Source organism: Grammomys surdaster, unplaced genomic scaffold (assembly GCF_004785775.1).
Source record: "Grammomys surdaster isolate TR1022 unplaced genomic scaffold, NIH_TR_1.0 335, whole genome shotgun sequence".
Classification (NCBI taxonomy): domain Eukaryota; kingdom Metazoa; phylum Chordata; class Mammalia; order Rodentia; family Muridae; genus Grammomys; species Grammomys surdaster.
Genome location: NW_021604754.1, coordinates 199,220 through 219,342, shown reverse-complemented (window position 1 = coordinate 219,342; position 20,123 = coordinate 199,220). Strand labels below are relative to the sequence as shown.

At 36.6% G+C, this 20,123-nt stretch overlaps 1 protein-coding gene across 1 annotated transcript; it reads left to right on the top strand.

Moving 5' to 3' along the window:
- Window positions 1–8,117: 8,117 nt before the first annotated feature.
- On the top strand, window positions 8,118–19,656 carry Ankrd7 (ankyrin repeat domain 7). The gene is made up of 6 exons (XM_028778444.1): window positions 8,118–8,359; window positions 9,440–9,554; window positions 9,713–9,886; window positions 10,708–10,814; window positions 11,361–11,498; window positions 19,445–19,656. Exons 1-6 carry the CDS (start codon window positions 8,118–8,120, stop codon window positions 19,491–19,493), a joined length of 825 nt encoding a protein of 274 aa, XP_028634277.1. The 3' UTR covers window positions 19,494–19,656.
- The last annotated feature ends 467 nt before the right edge of the window (window positions 19,657–20,123 follow it).

Genomic DNA, 20,123 nt, shown 5'->3' with positions numbered 1-20,123 from the left:
GTTTTGAATAATACGTAGTACTTTACATACGAAACTGATTCCAAAAATTAAGCCAGATTGTTTAATTTACTTCCTCAAAGTTTTTATTCTACCAGTACAAATTAAGTCCATGCATCTTTCCCCAAAACTATTTATCATATTGTTTTCTGATTGAGATTGGATAAAACATTCAGAATGCTTTTTTGAAGGAAGTGAATGATCCAGGGCCAAATGCTGTTTCCTGACTCTTCGTAGATTTCCCTGGCTCTTTGTGTGCTCACAGCCACTTCAAACTGGATTCGGTCTTACAAGAAAACTGTTACGGGAGACACTAGTCTCTCTGCAGTGTCAAGGTTTACATGTTCCTTAAGGAAGTTTATTCTGCAGTCAGTATTACTTATAAAGTCTCAAGTCAGTTACAACTATCACATCTTTTGTGATTCAGACACAAGGCATAATTAAAAACCAGTTTACTGAAAATGAGTTAGAAATGTTTCTGGGCAAGCTATTTTCATAAAGTTACTTGAAAGGGCAAAAGAGGACTATATAAATTGAGGAGAAAAGCTGTTCTTTGTAGTTTTAAAAGTACCATTAAGTTATTCAAGACAATATCACTTTTAGGTTAAATCACTTTGTTAAATGGCTTCATGGTGCCAGTTTGGGTATAAAAGTAGAACAAATTATGGATCCATAAACACTAAAGATAATTTCTTATCAGTACTTAATTTTTAGACAGCCTTTTCGATAATCAGTACCTTTAGATCATTCTCAAAATTTAAAGCCAACAATGAGAATACGTAAAGAATAGAAAGGTTTGATATCAGTGTAGGATAACCATGTGAACATTTCTCTTCACACTCTGAAAGAACTGGTTAAGTGGATAAGGATGTAACCCTTTGTAATGCCATGTGAATTCTCCTAGTCAAAGGTATAAAGCAGTCTTTGTTTGGAGTATGGTGTTTTGTGAGCCATTATCAATTTAGTAGCATTGTTTGAGTGCGCATTGTTTTGCAGGCGTAATGCTGGATGCTTCCCCTGGCGATCTTATATAATCTATCTAGGATTTTGTAGACAATGGCAGTCCCCCAAACTGACCTCATCAGAGCTACCTGAGGCAATGTAAAAACATGTTTGTGAGCTGTGCTCATTGGTCTCGATTTATTGCATCTATAATAGAACAAATGGGAATAATTCTTAAAGTCAACCAGGCACTTGAGTCTTTATGATTCCATTTTATTGATTTGACGCATTTTTAGAACACGGTATGTTCTGTCTTAATTCTTGGGCAAATGAGATAAAATTGCATAGTGTTTCCATGTGAGACTAGAAACTAATTCCATCCAGTTTTACACAGTGTTCTCTTCTGGCCAGCTAAGCATTCATTTAATTGTGAAATACTTCATTCTGTTCAACAGAGTTGTTCTTACATTTGACAAGTACTAGTGGCTATTGTTATTTCTGCTTGTAGTGGGATCCCTGTAAGGACTTAGTTGCTATTTGTGACACTGCCTCCTAGTGACCATTTTTTTAATTTTAATTTTTATTATTTATTTATTTATTTATTTATTTTTTTGCTAAACCTTACTATACTTAAATATGGGAGTGCTGTCAGGGACACTTGGCAAGCTGATAAGTACTGAAAGCTGCCTCTAAGCCAGGGGACAAAATAAACACATTGATCCATGGTGAAGTACCTCTTTTGTGGTCCCTTCTCCCAATCATTTTGATGGAAAGATTGAATAAGTTCACTAAATTGTTCTAGTATCAGGATATAATGTATGAAGCTGCATTCATTTAAAGCGATTACAGTCATCTTTTTAAATAGATATAATTTGGTTTGATCATTTTTCCCATTTCTGTTATTCAGGAAAATTGCTGTCTGTAGGTTGCATCATGGTAAGGATGGGGGCAAATAGAACTCACCAGCTCTGTTTCCTACACTGCTAACTAACCATCTGCTACCAGCCAGCAGCATGTGGGGGATGGAGGAGTTGACAATTGGAGGATATGAGTTGTCTTCAAGACATCTTCCGAAGATGGAAAGGTTTCACATTAAACATTTTTTAAAAATCTACCATTTTAGGCCTTTCTGTATTTTGTGTATTTTCATATACTTAAATTGTTCTTTTGTTGGTTGTTCTAAAAATCCACTCTATTTTCCTACTTTAGTATTCTTTATATGATATAACTCCTCTGTTCTCATTAGGGTAGTAGTAAACAGTAAACATTCTTTTTTTTTTTATCTTCTTTGTTTTTTATTTCTTTCAGAAACAACACTAATAACATGCTTCATGTGCAAAAGAAGCCCTCTCTTCCAAGTGGTTCTTCCCCATCCCTTTTTACTAAACATTTTTTTTCTCATACAATGTAATGTGAATACAGCTTCCCCTCCACGCCTCCCAGTTCCTGCCAACTGCTTCTTCCATTCAGATCTAACTCCCTTTCTGTCTCTTATTAGAAAAAAAAAAAAAAAAAACAGGTTTCTAAGAGATACCAACAACAGCCGTAACAAAATATAAGACAACAAAACCCACCACATCCAAGTTGGGCAAAGCAAGCCAACAGAAAAATAAAAGAGCCCCAAAAGAAGGCACAAGAATGAGAGACCCACTGTCAGGAGTCCCATAAAAATAGTGAACTGGAAAGTATAATATGTATGCAGAGGACCTGGTACAGGACGTGTAGGCCCTGTGTTTGCTGTTTCGGTCTCCCTAAATTTATACCAGCTTTGCTTGGTTGTTTTAAAGGGCTTTTTCTAGTATGCCCCATCCCCACTGTCTTCCCTACTCCTGCTTTCCCTTCGGTGAGGTTCACTGAGCTCTAAGGGGAGTTGTTTGATGGGAACATCTTGTTTAAAGCTGTGTGCTCCCCCTTTCACCCTCCCTCTCTTCTTTCTCCATCTCTTCCTTTCTCCCTCTCTCCCTCCCACCTGTTTCTCTGAATAATATCTGGCTGTATGTTTTTGCATTTGTTCCCATCTGCTGCAAGAAGAAGCTGTTCTGGTGATGGCTGAGTAAGACATGATCTAGGACTATAGCAGAGTATTACTAGGAATCATGTCATTGTTACTTTGTTTTGTTTGTTTGTTTGAACAGTAGTATTTGCTTTTACCCTAGAGCTCTAGGCTCTGAGCTATCATATCTTGTCTGGTTCTTGATTACCCTGGCAGTATTGGGTATGGGTTTTGTAGCATGGAGTGAGCCTTCTGTCAAATCAAACATTGTTTGGTTACTCCCACAAGGTTTGTGGCATTGTTGCCCTGGCATACTTTATAGGCAGGACAGATTATACAGAGATCAAAAGTTTTGTGGTTGTGTTGGTGTTTGCATAACTCTTTGGTAGCTTGCAGGGTGCATTGTCAAAGACACTACAAAATGGGATGAAGGTTATATGTAGGCACCAGCTCAACCTCTCCAAGTTCAATGAGTTGTGATAGCATGTTTTAGCAATGGGACCTGCTGTCAGTTTGTGGAAAGCAACCTATTATCTTGGCAATAGCCTGGATTGTGTAGGAATTTCCATGGGACCCTTTGGCCAAAACTCAATTGGTTGAAACCCAGTCCCAGCACTAAAAGCTTCATTTGTTGACAAGAATTGAGAATTTCTAAGCCATTTATATGGTGGCTTAGCATGCCTGTAATTCTGTCACTTGGGTGGCTAAAGCAGGAAGATTACAAATTTGAGGCCAACCTGTGGGTTAAATTTTGTCACAAAACCAAACCAAAAGAGGTAGCATAGGAAAGGGACCAGTAGGAAGAGAGGAGGGCTGTAGATAGGGAGTAGGAGGGGATAAGAGAAGGTAGGCATTATCGTCATCAGAGCACTGCATACCTGTATATGGTTGTCATCAGATAAAATTACTAAGAAAATGTTAAATGTTTTAAAATTTTATTTTAAAAAAGCATCTAAGTATCTCATCCAATTCTGGCTAATGAAGAAAAGGATCAGGGACACTTAACTTGAGACAAATAAGAGGGATGATTTTTCTAAAGGGATTCTTATTTGGTGTGTCAGGCCAGGTTGAATGCTATAAATGCACACTCCGGGTGTGACACAGTTTATAATGGCAGCCAATCAATCTTCTCATGCTTTGGACCAGAGAGAACCTGCCCTCTTAGGTTGTGATGATCCATAAATGCTTAAAATCAATACTAATAATAGCTTTAGCCTAATAATGGTATACGTGTAAGAAATTTAATTTGACCCACAAAAATTCAAAACTATGAAGATTTCAGGAGAGACATTCTGGTAAGATGCCAGGGCTTTGGCAAGGGAAGTATACTCTTGTGCATTATAAAGTGTTGCTTTGATTATCAAAACGAAACCAAACAGGAAGAGCAAGCAAGGAGCAAACCACGGGAAGCTGGAGGAACGGTTAGAGGGGTCAGTCAGATTTTGTTAGCGTGGAGGTGTGAGTGTGCCAGTCTGAGTGGAAGAGTGGAAAAGCACTTGCATCGTTGATTTTGTATCCTGAAACTACCTTATGGAGATTGAAGGTAACTAAGGGGAAATGAAAGCTTACATTAAAGATTATGGGTAAAACTAAACACTTTGTCAGCAAAAAATTTATTTCCTGCATTTATATGATCACTGTCAGAGAGGTGGCAGGCCTAGTCAGGAGGGAATTGCAGGCCATACACAAAATGCATGGCAGATGTGTAAATACTTCTGTGTGTAGAGATGTGTGAAGCCATGAAGGAGTGCGTGGAAATCAGTGGACTTAGATGGATTCTTAAAGACAGTGACTAGCATGAACGTTTAATAATTCTTTTTTGAGTTGGTACACAGGGAGACATGGATGGGCAAGACGTGGTTATATAATAATATATAGGACAGAAAGCTTGTCAGTTTTTGAAAAGCTTAGCTGGTAAATGAGCATATGCATACAGCCATGGACATGCTGAATACACTGAGCTTCAGTAGCCAAGGCTAGCCAAATGGGAGCTGCATATATTCATGGGTCTGTGCCTGATTACCCCAAAACAGCAAGGGTCAACTGAGTTGCTCCAGTGAGACTTTTGAACATGATACCAGGCATTGTTGTCCAGAGAACTAGGTGGTATGTACAGCCACACAGGAAGCAAGTCTGGTTTCTCTTTAATTTCACCATATGTACTTTTTCACTATAATAAACTATAACCATGACAGTCATGTTGCTGAGTCCTCTGAATCCTCATGTATCACTGAACCTCTGGGTTGTCCTGAACATGCCAGCTGACTGTCCAAATAAAACTGTGAAGGAAGAAGGGAAATGTACTAGGACAAAATTTGTGCTTCACTCTTAGAGAAGGAAGTTGATTTTTTTTTGGAAGATTCAAAAGAATATCTGTGTGGACAAGACACCAGCTTAGTGGCATGAAATAAAATCTGTAACCAGAGGCAGATGGTTTTACAAAGCTTCAGCAGGAGTTAAACTGTTAGCTGATAAATCTTCAGACATGACAGAGCTGGAAGCACAGTCTTTTTAAAAAATACCTAGAGAATATGGATTTCATTTTGGAATCATGGGTCTATCCTTAGAAGCTGATAAAGAAGGACAATTATTAGCTTGTAGTAAATTGTTCAGGAACAAGAGACACTAGTTGCTAGGCACTGAGACACTGAGCTTTATATAACTACAAGGCTGAGAGCTAGCAACTTAGATCAAAACAAAAAGTCTTTTTTTCTTTTAAACTGGAATCTGAGGTCTATACTTTTAGCTGTTCTTCTGAAAACCTGGTAGCCAGGAGTTAGGGGAAAGATAGCAGTGTATGCAAGCCCTCTCTGTTCAAAGGAAAATAAAGGAGACCACACTGTCTCAAATTTTCATCTTGCAAGGCTCGGAGAGTGCAGACTGCTTATGGGAGGGACCAAGGGGTTACAGTGACATGACGGGACAAGAAGTTCCTGGCCTGGGTGGTGTCTTCTCTTAGGAGTTATACCTAGAAAAGCAAAACTGAAAAGTATCTGCATCTCTGACCTAGCACAGAGCTCATGCTTTTATAGTTTGATAAATAATGCATTTCCTATGAACATGAGAGGAGTAAATGATAGGCAAAAAGTCTAGGTGAGGAAATGAAAGTCAATAAAGATTAGGGGAAAGATTGGGAGAGAGGCATGGACTCAGAATCCCAGTTCACTTCATCTCTCAATTCTCTCAAAACAATTTAGGTTATTGTAGTGAACACTATTCGGTCTTGACTTTGGTTTTGTTTTTTGCTGGTGATGGGAGGAAGGTTGACAAGGTCTCATTCTGTAGTCAAGGCTGTTCTCTGAGCTTGCAAAACACTCCTGCCTGTTTCTTGAATCTTAGAATTATGAGCTTATGCTACCATGTCCAGCTGGACACTATTCTACAGCTTCACATTTACAGTGTAAACATGGTTTTTCCTGTTGTGTTCGTTATACTAGTCTTTGCCTTAAGAAACTCACATCTAAGTGTAGTGGAGATTTTGGTTTCTTTAAAAACACAGAAACGCTATGTTTTTATTTTAATATGAGGCTGCCTCAGATTGTCCACAGCATGTATGATTTATCTAATGCTCTGACAACAGGGGTGTGATTTTTGAAAGTTGAAGATAGTTTACGTTTGGAATTCTTGGAACTCTTGAGAGGGTCTATAAAGTCCAGATCCCCAAGAGTGGTGGCAGCTGCTGATGCTCTTGCTGTTGCTGTTGCTGTTGCTGCTGTTTGGATGCTGTTGGTTGTTGTTTATCAAGTAGAAGAAATTGATTTGTCTCAAGGAACTTGACACCTTTAATCATCAGGAAGTGGTGTAGTGATATCAACACCGCCTTCTACTTCTAACCTTCTTTCTCCCCTGCCTAGTGTTGTGGGGTTGGAAAGGGATAAGGAGTAGGGTGGTAGAAAAAGGGGAACCCACAAAGTAGCCAAAAGTCTGTTTTTTGATGGGATATATCTTAGCATATATTTATACTAATTGGAATTAGTGATCAGAGAAGGAAACTTGTAAGACCCATAAGGAATGCAGGGGAGATTTTACTTAAGCAGTATTTTCAAGTGGGCTACAGTGTTTTGGGCAAATAAGAACGATACTGGCTTTTGATAGGAATCTGGACATATAATCTACCTGAAAAAGATGGTTTTTGTTTGTTTTTGCTTTGGTAAGATGTAGATAATCAGGTAGGCTTATTTGCCTGGTGTAGAATTTCTCTACTGTCATTCTCAATTAGAAAGCAAAGCCACTAGCTACGTAGCTTTGGAGAGAAACAATGAAACAGAGGAGGGAAAAAGGACAACAGTTGGGCCAGGGAAATAGTTAAGTGTCGATGGACAGAGTAACAGTCTTCTTAAAAGTCATATTCTTGAACTGAAAATGAAAACTGACAGCGTGATGGTGGGTTTTCCCTTTAGTCACATTCAGAGTCTCAGAGCAGACAAAACGGTTTAGAGTTTACTAGGGCTTAGGTTTAGGGACATAAGCCGAGGAGACACATTTACTAACCATGTTTACATGGAAGGGATTTTAATGAAGGAAATCCAGTCTTCTTAAGTAGAACACCGAGGACACAGGGAAAGGTGGACAAGGGAAAAGTGATAGAATTAATGAACCTTAGATACAGTGACCTCAGTTGTCATAGAACTTTTAATTTTGTGACTAGACTAGGTAAGGTGGTACATGAGGGGCATATTTACAAAGTGTGCTTGAAATTGAGATCACCCAGAGATGGTAGTTATTGTTAAAGACAAGCTATAGCACGTGACCATGCAAATGGAGACAACATCACTGGCAGAGATCCACTTTCTTCGTCCCAATCTCAGTTGGTTAAATTACAAGCTATTAAATCTATCCTTGAAGGAAAATGGACTATTCGTTAATAGGTTTCTCTCCAAGGCTCAAGACTTAATGGCAAGATTGTGTATGTGGCTGTAAAACCAAAATCAATCAGATATGAAATCCAGTTCCTCTAACTGGATCACAATCAAGACTGCAGCTGCGCAGTAGAAGCCCTTCACAGTTTCTAGGCAACAGATATAGCTGCTTTGGTCCATGGCTATAGTCAAGCAAAGATTCTTGCCTACACACAACTCTGGATTTGGTCAGATCTAGAGGCAGTTGCGAACGAGGAGCTTGCGCCAGAGGACCTGGGCCGTTGGTTAGGATTCCCAGGAACATCTTAATTAGAGATCTTCGTACCATGAAGAAGTTCATTCCCTTCAGCGGCAAGAGGAAGACAGATGAGTCACACAGCCACTCCTCAGAACTGTCCATCAGCATGGCCAGTACCGCGCCTAGCCTGTCCACAGGTGGGGGATATCGCCTCAGAGATAAGCACTTGAAGAAACTTCATAAAGCTGCTTCAGTTGGAAATGTGCAGAAGCTGAAAGATTACCTTGAACGCAAGAAATACGATGTGAATGGGCGGGACAAAAGAAACAGGTGACCAGAACCTAGGATCTAGAGGGGAGTTGGTGAGGACAAGCTGGGGCAGCTGGCTATAAGGTCTCCAACCATAGAGAAAGCACGTCAGGGTTGCATAACACTGGATGTCATTCTGAGTTTTCCTGAACAGAATCACTGCCTTTTGCCTAGGGTCACACATTGGCTTTGGATTTTCACTCGCGAATGTTTGCTTGAGTATTGAATCCTTCTCCTCTCCTTTAATCGCCACTGCTCACTATTTTCTCTCTTATTTTTGCTTTTTTGCTTCTTGGCATGTGTTGTGTCCCACATGCATGTGTATGTGTGTGAGGAAAGGCAATCAACATGAAAATTACTAAGTCTTTAAAACCTGGAAATATCAAAATAACATCGTTTTTGTTTAAAGAAACTTGATAATTTTATATAATGTAACAAACTTCTTTGGCCAGACAATGATTGCTTTTCTTCTTTTGTGTTACACATTCATGTTTTAAAAAATAATTTTTATTTGTACATGTGCCTGAGTTTATGTGTATCATGTCCTTGCTGAGGAGACCAGAAGAGGGCACTGGATCTCCTGGTCCTGGAGTTCCTGAATAGTGTAGCAAGCTTATTTACTTTATCACAGATTTCACACAACAAATTGTATGTGACAACTATGTAAACACATACTTTACATAGTTGTTACATTTGCAACGTTGGAAATGTCAATACTACTTGGGCAGAGAAATATACAATAGAGAGAGTGATGCTTTTGACATTGCCCTTTCTGTTAGAGATATTTCTTAAGTTTTGGAAAGCAATCTGAATTGTGTTAGGGTATCTTATTTTATTATCTATTCTGAAGTCCAGATACCAGTGTTATTTTAAATCAGGAAGAAAAATTCCTTTCAATTTAGTAGAGTCAAATTTTCCTTAAAATGGTATTTGATTTTCAAGACATTTGTTTAGCCTCTTAAATTCATTAAAATCAATTATAATTAGCATAATTTTCATTAGACATAAAACAAATATACTTATATCTAATCCTATTTGTTCATGGTTATAATAAATACTTGATATGTATTTCTAACTTTGTGTTTTATTTTATCAATATAGAACAGCTTTGCATTTCGCCTGTGCTAATGGACATACAAGTATTGTCTCTCTCTTAATTGAGAATCAATGCAAAATTAATGTTCAGGATAGTGAAAAGAGAACCCCATTGATTAAGGTGTGTTCCATTTTTCCTTCTTTTTAAGTGGAGCATGTTTGAGCACTTATCCTAGTTAAATTTTATTGGCTTTTCTGCTTTATGTTGTATCAATAAATGTTAGTTTATGTATCTGAAATGGGAAGTTGTCCACTCATTTATTTTGGTTCCACTGGCAGGCAGTACAGTGTCAACAGGAGAGTTGTGTTTTGCTTCTTCTACACCATGGTGCAGACCCAGATATGGGAGATGTTTATAGTAATACTGCTCTTCATTATGCTGTTTGTGGCCAGAATATCTCATTAGCTGATAAATTGCTTGAATACAAAGCCAGTCTTGAAGCCAAAAATAAGGTAAGCAGCTATGAAAGGAAATATGCATTTTAGAACGCTACTAAATAGAGTATTCATTGCAGATAATTCATATAGCAGAAACATATATTTTAATATAGAGAATGAATTTGCCAAACTCAATTGAGAGAATGGGTTATCAAAAGCTGATGATTTCCTTCTTTTCAAGTCTTTGCATTTCACCTTAGGGGTTTCATTGAAGACCTTAATCCTGATGTGCAAAGAAACAGATCTCTCAGTGATAATTTTTCAAATGGCCATACAGGATAAGAATGTTTGAGTTCTTTATAATTTAGTATTAACATAAAATAATAAACCTCATCTCTTAAAATTGTTATTGCTACATAATAGTAACAGAACTGAATTAAAAATTAGTTTTTATGCTAAAATTAGCCTAATTCTCCCTTTGAACTTTAGTGAATATAACTGAAAAATAATTTTTAAGAAAGTATCTTGTCACTTTATTTCAGTGGTATTTTTTGTATATAATAGTCTTGGAAGTTATTAAGTAAAACTATAGAAACAATTATATATAATTGTATATACATTTGAGAAAATGGTCTACAAAACTTATACAAATGATATTCATGACTTGGTCACTTTACATGTATGGTTTGCATCAAGCCTTGAATACTATTTATGTTTTAAAATGTAGCAGCCTGACCTTAATTTGTTTGTTGGTATTTAAAGTCAGCTATTTTTAGATACAAGAATCTTTTAAAAATTAAAATATACATCCAAGAGTTTCTTTTAAAATTGTACTTAAACCTAAAAGCATGCAACTAAAAATTATTTAAGTAATTATTTTGAAATAATATTTACAGGATGGCTACACTCCACTTTTACTTGCTGTTGCCGAAAATAATGAAAATATGGTAAAATTCCTTCTGAAGAAAGGAGCAGATGTAAATGCAACAGATAAAAACCACAGGTATAGACATAATAAATAAAGCTAAGTAGGATGTCATGTAACTACAATTTATTAATAAGACCATGTAAATATGAACATATTCATTTATATATCGGTGATATTTTAATCACATGGTATGATTTAGGGCAAATTACCTATATTTCTCAAATGTTCTTTTTTTTCAATTTGTAAAATTGAACTGCTTAATTACATGGGTACTTTTAAGTTATTATCATCATTTATAATAACTTTTGAATCTTATGCAGGAGCCAATGTTGTAGTTAATGGGAAAGAGGGATTAGGTTGCCCAGTAGTCCCTCCTATGAAATTTTGAGGCATCTGGAAAGCAGGAGGCTTCCAGGAGGCAGAGTTTGAAAACCACTGAATCAGCTGCTTTCCAGTGACTGCATGTGTTTCGGTGCCTTCCTATGGTCTGTCATTGCTGTGCAGTTTTGAGCAAACCAGCCCAATGCTTTCTGTTTTCTCCGTGACTCCTTTCCTAGGAGTAGAGGGCCTATATTTGAGTGGAAAGTTGAGAAGAATAAATTTGTGAATGTCTTGCTCCAGAACAGCCATCATGATTGCTCTGATTGTTGAACCAACAAGTTATATAAAACTTCTTCTTCAGCAAGATACGGACCTAACATGCAAAGATATTTATGGATTTACAGCTGAGGACTATGCTTCATTTAATGGCTTTACTATGTAAGTGATACTTTAGGTCTTTGAATAACTATATGAAGTACGATTTCGAGATATACAGAATGAGTTCCCAAAATACAACTTTTATAGGCTAATAAAAGGGGGATATATAAGCATAAATACTGGAATTCCCAGAGATCCTTCATCTCCTCCATTTATAGAACCAGTGTAAGAGTTCTCTGTTAGATAAATGACATTTGGCACTAGAGTGGCGTGGTAATGTTAAATATCTCAACAATTTTCTGGTGACCATTTATATTTAATTAGTAAAGCTGAAGAATATATGATGGATCTATCATCCCTTTCATCATTTTTATCTTTAATAATTTACAGAATGTATGTTATAAATATTTATCATTATCCTTTTACTATATACTTCTATTTGATATTTCAGAATTCTGAAGTGAATTCTCTTTATACTTATAAGACAAAGATTTCCATGTATAAACATGCATTCTGATTCCTAATAGTCAATAAGAAAATAAGATACAATGAAATTTAATGTCTAGCTAATGAAATAGTTCATTAGCTATAGCTATAAACTAATACACACTATTTTAATTGTTATTTTTTAGAGGAAATTTTAAATTATACATGTTTTTTCCCCTCTATTCCCAATCTCTACCTTCCTTTCCCTCTCCTCCCATTTTTCTTTGTTCTTTCTTTTTCCTCTCCTTTTCTTTCATTCTTTATCTTCTCCTTTCTTCTCTGTTTTTCTATGTAGGTCAGGGTTGTCTCAAAATTTCTGCGTAGTCCAAGCTGGTTTTGGGTTTGTGATCTTCCCTTAGATCCTCCCCAGTGCTAGGCTATAGGTTGTGCCATATGTTAATGCTTCAGTCTAATTTTTTTCTTATGTGAATGTATAATTATTTGGAAATCAGGCCTTTAAATGGGTGATTATGGAAAAATAAAGCCAGTAGACCAGGCCCGAATCCAATCTCATGTCTTTAAACAAAAAAGAGGCTAAGACGCAAGGTGAAACCCAAAGGAAGATGGTGCACAGGGGGCAAGCGATGTGAAGACTCAACAAGAGGACAGGCATCCACAAGGCAAGGGAGTCAGAGGACAGAACTTCTCTTGGCTCTCAGTAGTCAACAACAGCTTAATCTTCATGGTCTAATCTTCAACTGAAACAAACAAACAAACAAACAAACAAACAGACAGACAGACAATCCAAAGCGAAGCAAAACCTCCTGTTTGAAGCATGGCTGATGCTTTGTTACGTCGATCCAATCAGATGAACCCACCAACAATTGTACACAGTCATCCATTTTCCCCTATGTTCTGAGTGACTTTATTCTTCTCACAGATTATTTCCAGACCACAGTTTCCCCTCCCTTCACTCTTCCCAGTCCCTCCTCCCCACCTCTCCTTTCCTTCAGATCAATTCCTGTTCCCCTTCCAAAAAATAAAAGGCCAGGCCTCTCAAAGATATTAACCAAACATGGCCTAAAAAGATACAATAAAACTGGGTATAAACTCTCATATCAGAGCTGGATGTGACCACCCAGTCAGAGGAAAATGGCAAAAACAAAACAAAACAAAACAAAACAAAACAAAACAAAACAAAACAAACAGATAAGTCAGAGACAGCCACACAACCATAATGTATATGTAGAGAACCTAATCTCAGACCCAAACAAAGCGATTCCACGTTTGTTGCTTCAGTTTCTGTGAGCAGCTATGAGAACTGCTTAGTTGATTCTGTGGGCCATATTCTCATCGTGTCCTTGACCCCCTCTGGCTCCTAGAATCCTTCCTTCTGATCTTCTGAAGCATTCTGCTGGCTTTGCTTAGTGTTTTGCTGTGTTTTGTTCCCTTCAGTTGTTGCTAGTCTGATGACAATTGGGCACTGGTGCTGTCTATGATCCTGATCCATGAGTGTAGCAGAATATCATTAGAAAGCATTCCATTGATTTTTAAAAACCAATTATGTTTGGTTTTATTCTGGGTCTCTGGGCTGTGCTGCCTCTGGTTCCTGGCTATCCATGCAGCCCCATCATTCGATCCCTCAAAGTCAATGGATAGTTCTTCAGAAAACTGGGTATCATTCTACCTCAAGACCCAGCTGTAAACTCTTGGGCATATACCCAAAGGATGCTCCATCCCATTTCACAGGCAGGACAGATTGTAGGTTGAAGGTTCTGTGGTTAGGTTGATAGCTCAGTCACACTGGTAGGAGACTTGCCTGGTTATAGAAGACAGCAGGTTCAGGCTCTGTATCCACCATTGCCAGGGGACTTCCTAGAATCACTCTCATGCTCCAGAGAGTTTTCACTTCACTAAGTTTCTACCTTGACCCCAAGTGCGCCCCCTTCCCTTACACTCATTTCTCCTTGTACTATCTCCCTCTATCTCTCCCACTCGTACCTGATCCCTCCTGTTCCCATCCCCACCTGCCCAAAAAATCTATTCTATTTCCCTTTCTCAGGGAGATCCATGTGTCATTCCTTTAACCCTAAGGGCCCTCCTTATTACTTAGCCTCTCTGGGTCTGTGGATTGTATGATGTTTGTCCTTTACTTAACAGCTAATGGGTATTAATGCATGTACTCAATAAATGAGTACATGCCATGTTTGTCTTTCTGGGTCTGGGTTCCCTCACTCAGGATAATGTTTTTAACAGCTTAGCAATACTCCATTGTGTAAATATACCACATTTTCTCTATCCATTCTTCTATTGATGTACTTCTAGGTTGTTTCCAGTTTCTGGCTATTTTGAATAGTGCTATAATAAACATAGCTGAGCAAGTGTCCTTGTGGTAGGATGGAGTGCCTTTTGGGTACATGCCAGGGTGGTATAGCTGGATCCCCAGTTTCATGACAAGCCGCCATATTGATTTCCATAGTAGCTGTACAAAATTGCACTCTCATCATCAATGGAGGAGTGTTCCCCTTGCTTCCCATCCTAGCCAGCATGAGCTGTCATTTGTGTTTATATCTTAACCATTTTGCCAGATGTAAGATGGAATCTCAGAGTCGTTTTGATGTGCATTTCCCTAATGGCTAAGGATGCCGAGTGTTTCTTTTAAGTGTTTCTCAGCCATTTGTGATTCCTCTGTTCAGGATTTTCTGTTGAAATCTGCACCCATTTTATAAATTGGATTATTTGATTTGTTGGTGTATAGTTTCTTGAATTCTTTGTATGCTTTAGAGTATGCTCTCTGTTGCAATCTGGGATTGATGAAAATCTCTTCTAATTCTTTAGGCTACCATTCTGTCCTTTTGATAGTGTCCTGTACCTTACAGACGATTCTCAGGTTCAAGAGGTCTCAATTATTGATTGATGTTCTTAGTGTCTGTGGTATCAGTGATTTGTTTTGAAAGTTGTCTTCTTTGCCAATGAATTCAAGGCTGTTCTCCAGCTTCTCTTCTATCAAGGTCAGGGTATTTGGTTTTATGTTGAGGTCTTTGATCTACTTGGATATGAGTTTTATGCACAGTGATAGATACGAATCTATTCACATTCATCTACATTCAGTCATCCAGTTAGACTAGCACCACTTGTTGAAGATGCTTTCTTTATTTTTTCTGTTGTGTATTCCTGGTTTGTTAGTTAAAAGTCAGGTATCCATAGGTATATGTATTTATTTCTGGGTCTTTGATTTTATTCCATTGATCAATCTGTCTGTTTTTATGCCAATAACTGTGGATCTGTAGTATAGCTTAAAATCAAGGATGGTGATACTTCCAGGTGTTCTTTTAATTGTACAGGATTGTTTTAATGTTTGTTGTTTTTTGATTTTCCAGATGAATTTGATATTTGTCTTTGCAAGGTTTATAAAAAATTTTGTTAGAAGTTTGACGGGGATTACATGGACTTTGTAGATTGATTTTGGTAGGATGACAATTTTAATATGTTAATCCTACCAATTTAGGAGTATTAGAGTTCTTTCCATCTTCTGATATATTCTTCAATTTCTTTCTTCAAAGGCTTGAAATTTTTATCACACAAGTCTTTTATTTGCTTGGTTAGAGTTCCCCTAAGATATTTTATATTATTTGTGACTATTTTAAGGGTTAAATGTTTTCCTCATTTTATTCTCATCTGGTTTATCATTTGTATATAGGAGGGCTGCTTACTTTTTTTTTTTTTTGAGTTAATGTATCTAGCCACTTCATTAAAAGTATTTATCAGCTGTAAGATTTCCCTGGTAGAACTTTTGGAGTCACTTATGTGAACTATCTATCATCTGTAAATGATACTTTGACTTCTTCCTTTCCAATTTGTATCTCCTTGATCACCTTCAGCTGTCTTGTTGCTATATCTAGAATTTTAAGTATTATATTGAATAGATATGGAGAGAGTGGTCAACCTCTTCTTGTTTCTGATTTTAATGGAATTGCTTTGTGTTTCTTTTCATTTAATTTGATGTTAGCTAAAGGCTTGATGTAAATTGCCTTTATTATGGTTAAATATGTCCCTTGTATCTTGTATCTCTCTAAGGCTTTCACCATGAAGGTGTGTTGGATTTTTGCCAAAGGCCTTTTCTCCATATATTGCAATGATCATATGATTGTTTCTTTCAGTTTGTTTATATGGTAGATTATATTGGCTGGATTTTGTATGTTGAACCAGCCCCATATCCCTGGAAGGAAGTCTATTTAATCATGATGGGTAATCTTAATGAGTACTTGGATTTGGTTTGCAAGCATTTCGTTGAGTATTTTTGCATCAATGTTCATGAGGAAAATTTGTAATTCTCTTTCTTTGTTGAATCGTTGTGTTTTGGATATCTGGGTGACTTTGGCCTTAGAAAATGAATTTGGCAATATTCCTTCTGTTTCTATTTTGTGAAATAATTAAGGAAGATTAGCATTATGTCTTCCTTTAAAGTCAGGTAGAATTCTGCACTATAATCATCTTGTTCCTAGTATTTTGAGGTTGTGAGATTTTTTAGTGGCTGATTCTATTTCCTTTCGGGTGATAGTTCTATTTACATTGCTTATCTGATCTTGATTTAACTTGGTAAATCTATCAAGGAAATTCTTCATTTCTTTCAGATTCTTCTAATATTGTGGAGTACAGGCTTTAGAAGTAAGACTTAATGATTTTTTTGTATTTCATTGGTGTCTATTGTTATGTTCCCTTTTCTTTTCTGATTTTGTTATTTTGGATATTGTCTCTTTGTCTTTTAGTTAGTTTGGATAAGAGTTTGTCTATCTTGCTGATTTTCCCAAAGAACCAAACCCTTTGTTTCATTGATTCTTTGTAGTGTTTTCTTTGTTTCTATTTTATTGGTCTTAGCTCCAGTTTGATTATTTCCTGCCATGTACTCCTCTTGAATGATGTTGCTTATTTGGATTCTAGATCTTTTAGGTATGCTGTTAAGTTACTTGTATGAGATCTCTCCTGTTTGTTTGTTTGTTTGTTTGTTTATGTAGGTAGTTAGTGTTATGAACTTGCCTCTTGGCAGTTTGGATATGTTGCACACTAATTTTCATTAGATTCTAGGAAGACATTTTTTTTTTACTTCTTTCTGTACTCATTTTTTTCATTCAATAGAGAGTTGTTCAGTTTCCATGAGTTTTCCATGTAGGCTTTCTGTTGTTTCTGTAGTTGAAATTCAGATTTAATCCATGGTGTTCTGGTATGATTTAGGGGATTATACCAATTTTATTTTATATATTGAGACTTGTTTTGTAATTGAGTATGTGGTCAATTTTGGAGAAAGTTCTGTGAGGTGCTGAGAAGAAGCCATATTCTTTTGTGTTTGAGTGAAATATTCTGTTAGGTCTATTTGTTTCATAATATTCATTGTCTCTGTTTAGTTTTTGTCTGGATGACCTGTGCATTTGTAAGAATGAGATACCAAAGTCACCCACTATGGATGCCCATATGTTTAAGGCATAGATGTTAAGAATTGAAATGTCATCTCAATCTTTCATTTGATGACCATGAAGTATCATTTTCTATCTCTTTTGCTTTGATGTCTATTTTGTTAGATATTAAAATGGCTACACCAGACTCCTTCATATACCCATTACTTGAAAAATCTTTTCCCACTTCTTTACTCTGAGGTAATGTCTATCTTTGAGGTTTGTTTCTTGTATGTAGTAGAAAGATGGATACTGTTTTTGCATCCATTCTTTTAGTCTGTGTCTTTTTATGGGAAATTGAATCCATTGATACTTAAAGATACCAATGATTGATAATTCCTGCTATTTTGTTGTTGCTACTGGTAGTGTGTGTCTGTGTGTGTGTGTGTAAATGTGTGTATCTGTCTGTCTCTGTGTATCTTGTGTGTGTTTCTATACTTCCTTTCTTTTGATTTTGCTGATCTGAGTTTATTCTGTGTTTTCATAGGTATTGTTAACTTCTTTGGGTTGGAGTTTTCCTTTTAGTATCTTCTGTAGGGCTGGGTTTGTGGATAGATTTTGTTTAAACTTGACTCATAAAATAGCTACTTTTTGAATCTATTGTGGCTGAAAGTTTTCCTGGTTATAGTAGTCTGTGCTGGTATCTTTGGTCTCTTAGAGTCTATGGAATATCTGTCTAGCTTTTAGAGTTTCTGTTGAGAAATTAGGTGTAATTCTAATAGGTCTACCTTTATATGCCACTTGGCCATTTTCTTTTTTATTTTTTAATATTCTTTCTTTGTTCTGTATATTTAGTGTTTGATTTTTATGTGGAAGGGGGACTTTCTTTTCTGATCCAATTGATTTGGTGTTCTGTAGGCTTCTTGTACCTTTGTAGGCACGCACTGCTTTAGCTTAGGAACATTTTCTGATACAATTTTGTTGAAAATATATTCTGAACCTTTGAGCAGGGATGACTCTTCTTTTTCTTTTCCTCTTCTTCCTCTTCCTCCTCCTCTTCCTTTCCTTCTCTTTCTCCTTGTCCTTTTCTTCTTCTCCTCTTTCTCCTCCTCCTCCTCTTCTTCCTCCTCCTCTTCCTCCTCCTCTTCCTTCTCTTCTTCCTTTTCTAGTCCTATTATTTTTAGGTTTATTATTTTCATAGTGTCCCAGATTTATTTGATGTTTGGTGTCAGAAACTGTTTTAGATTTAACATTTTTCTTTGACTGTTGTATTCATTTCTTCTATCATATGTTCTATACCCAAAAGACTCTCTCTTCCATCTCTTATATTCTTTTGGTGATGCTTGCATATGTAGTTCTGATTTGTTTACCTAGATTTTTCTATTTCCAGGATTCCCTCAGTTTGTGTTTTCTTTAATGATTTCATTTCCATTTTCAAGTCTTTAACAGTTTTACTTTTAATTACTTCACCTGTTTGCTTGTTTTTTTCTTGGCTTTCTTTAAGGGATTTATTCATTTCCTCTTTAAGGACGTCTATCATCTTCTTGATATTGGATTTAATTCTTCTTGTACTTCTGCTATGTTGGAATATTCAGGGCTTGCTGTAGTAGGATAGCTGGACTCTGATGATACCATTTTCTCCTGGAAGGTTTTCACTGTGTTCTTATGCTTGACTCTAGGTATCTGGGTTTGGGGTAATTATAGGTAGGTTTCAGTGCTGATTTCTGAGTTCATCTTTGTTACATAGGTGGTTTTTTCACCTTGGTTTTTGTTTCTTCTCTGGTCTTCTGACTTTAGTGGTCTATATTTCTGGTGGCCCGTGAGTCCTCTGGTCCAGTAGGGGGCCTTTATTGGGGTTTTGGCAGCCTGCCTGACCTATGGGTTTCTAGGATTTGATATGACTTCTAGTAGAACAGGAACATCCACAGGTGCTGTATGCTGGGATATGGTGATGGGAGGTGGGAGATTTTAAAGAAAGGCTGGGAAGGCTCTGAGCATTATGAGTGACTTTTAAAAATATATTTGCGACAGGGGTGGCAGTGAGTGGGATCATATGAAATTAAATGGTACCTATTAACAGGGAGACTTGAGGGGAAAATGTAAGGGGAAATGATGGAGAGCGGTTAAATTTAATAATATGACTTGAATTTTTATGAATTTCACAATTTATGTATATTCTCTTCTGGATAGGTATCATGAGATAATTGCCAATAATGAGAACAAGAAGAAGACTGAGTGAACAGCTTACTGACTGAGCAGGTTTTTGTTTTGTTATTTTAGATTTTGTTTCTAGACTGAAAACAGCTTTTTCTTTTCAAAGCATTAATTAACTATAGAATCAAAGTTTTCCTCTGTTTTGAAATCATAAATCATTTTGAAGATCTTCTTCATTAACATTTTCTGACAGCCCATGTACTAAAAATTAAAAATTGTATGGTGAAATTCTATGGTCTATGGTCTCTTGAATTGTTATAAGCGGCAAAAGTTTTGCATTTATACAAAAGGTTTGGTAGACATAAAATACCACAAAATGTTAAGTTTATTAGATATATACTTTGGATAAATACTGTTGGCAATTAATGTAATAAAGACATGACATAAAATTAAAAAATTAAGGAATGATTGTGAAACAGAATTTACTTGCATGTACAAAACCAATTTTGGCATTCATTTTCAAAAATACAGATATTTAGGTCTATAAATTACACACACACACATACCTCTCTGTGTATATATGTATATATAGACTTATTAGATAAAGGATTAAGTCCTAGAAATATTCTCTGTCCTTGTATTAATCATGTTTTGTAACCCCACTTCATCCACTGTATAGAAAATAGAAAAATAGTGTGCATAGAGAAATTGTTCT

Bases quoted from the DNA above. Each gene is read 5' to 3' on its own strand.
- Ankrd7 (XM_028778444.1), top strand. From the start codon at position 8,118: ATGAAGAAGTTCATTCCCTTCAGCGGCAAGAGGAAGACAGATGAGTCA. The intron at 9,555-9,712 runs GTGTGTTCCATT...TTCCACTGGCAG, and splicing joins AGAGAACCCCATTGATTAAG to GCAGTACAGTGTCAACAGGA. The intron at 10,815-11,360 runs GTATAGACATAA...GTCTTGCTCCAG, and splicing joins GCAACAGATAAAAACCACAG to AACAGCCATCATGATTGCTC.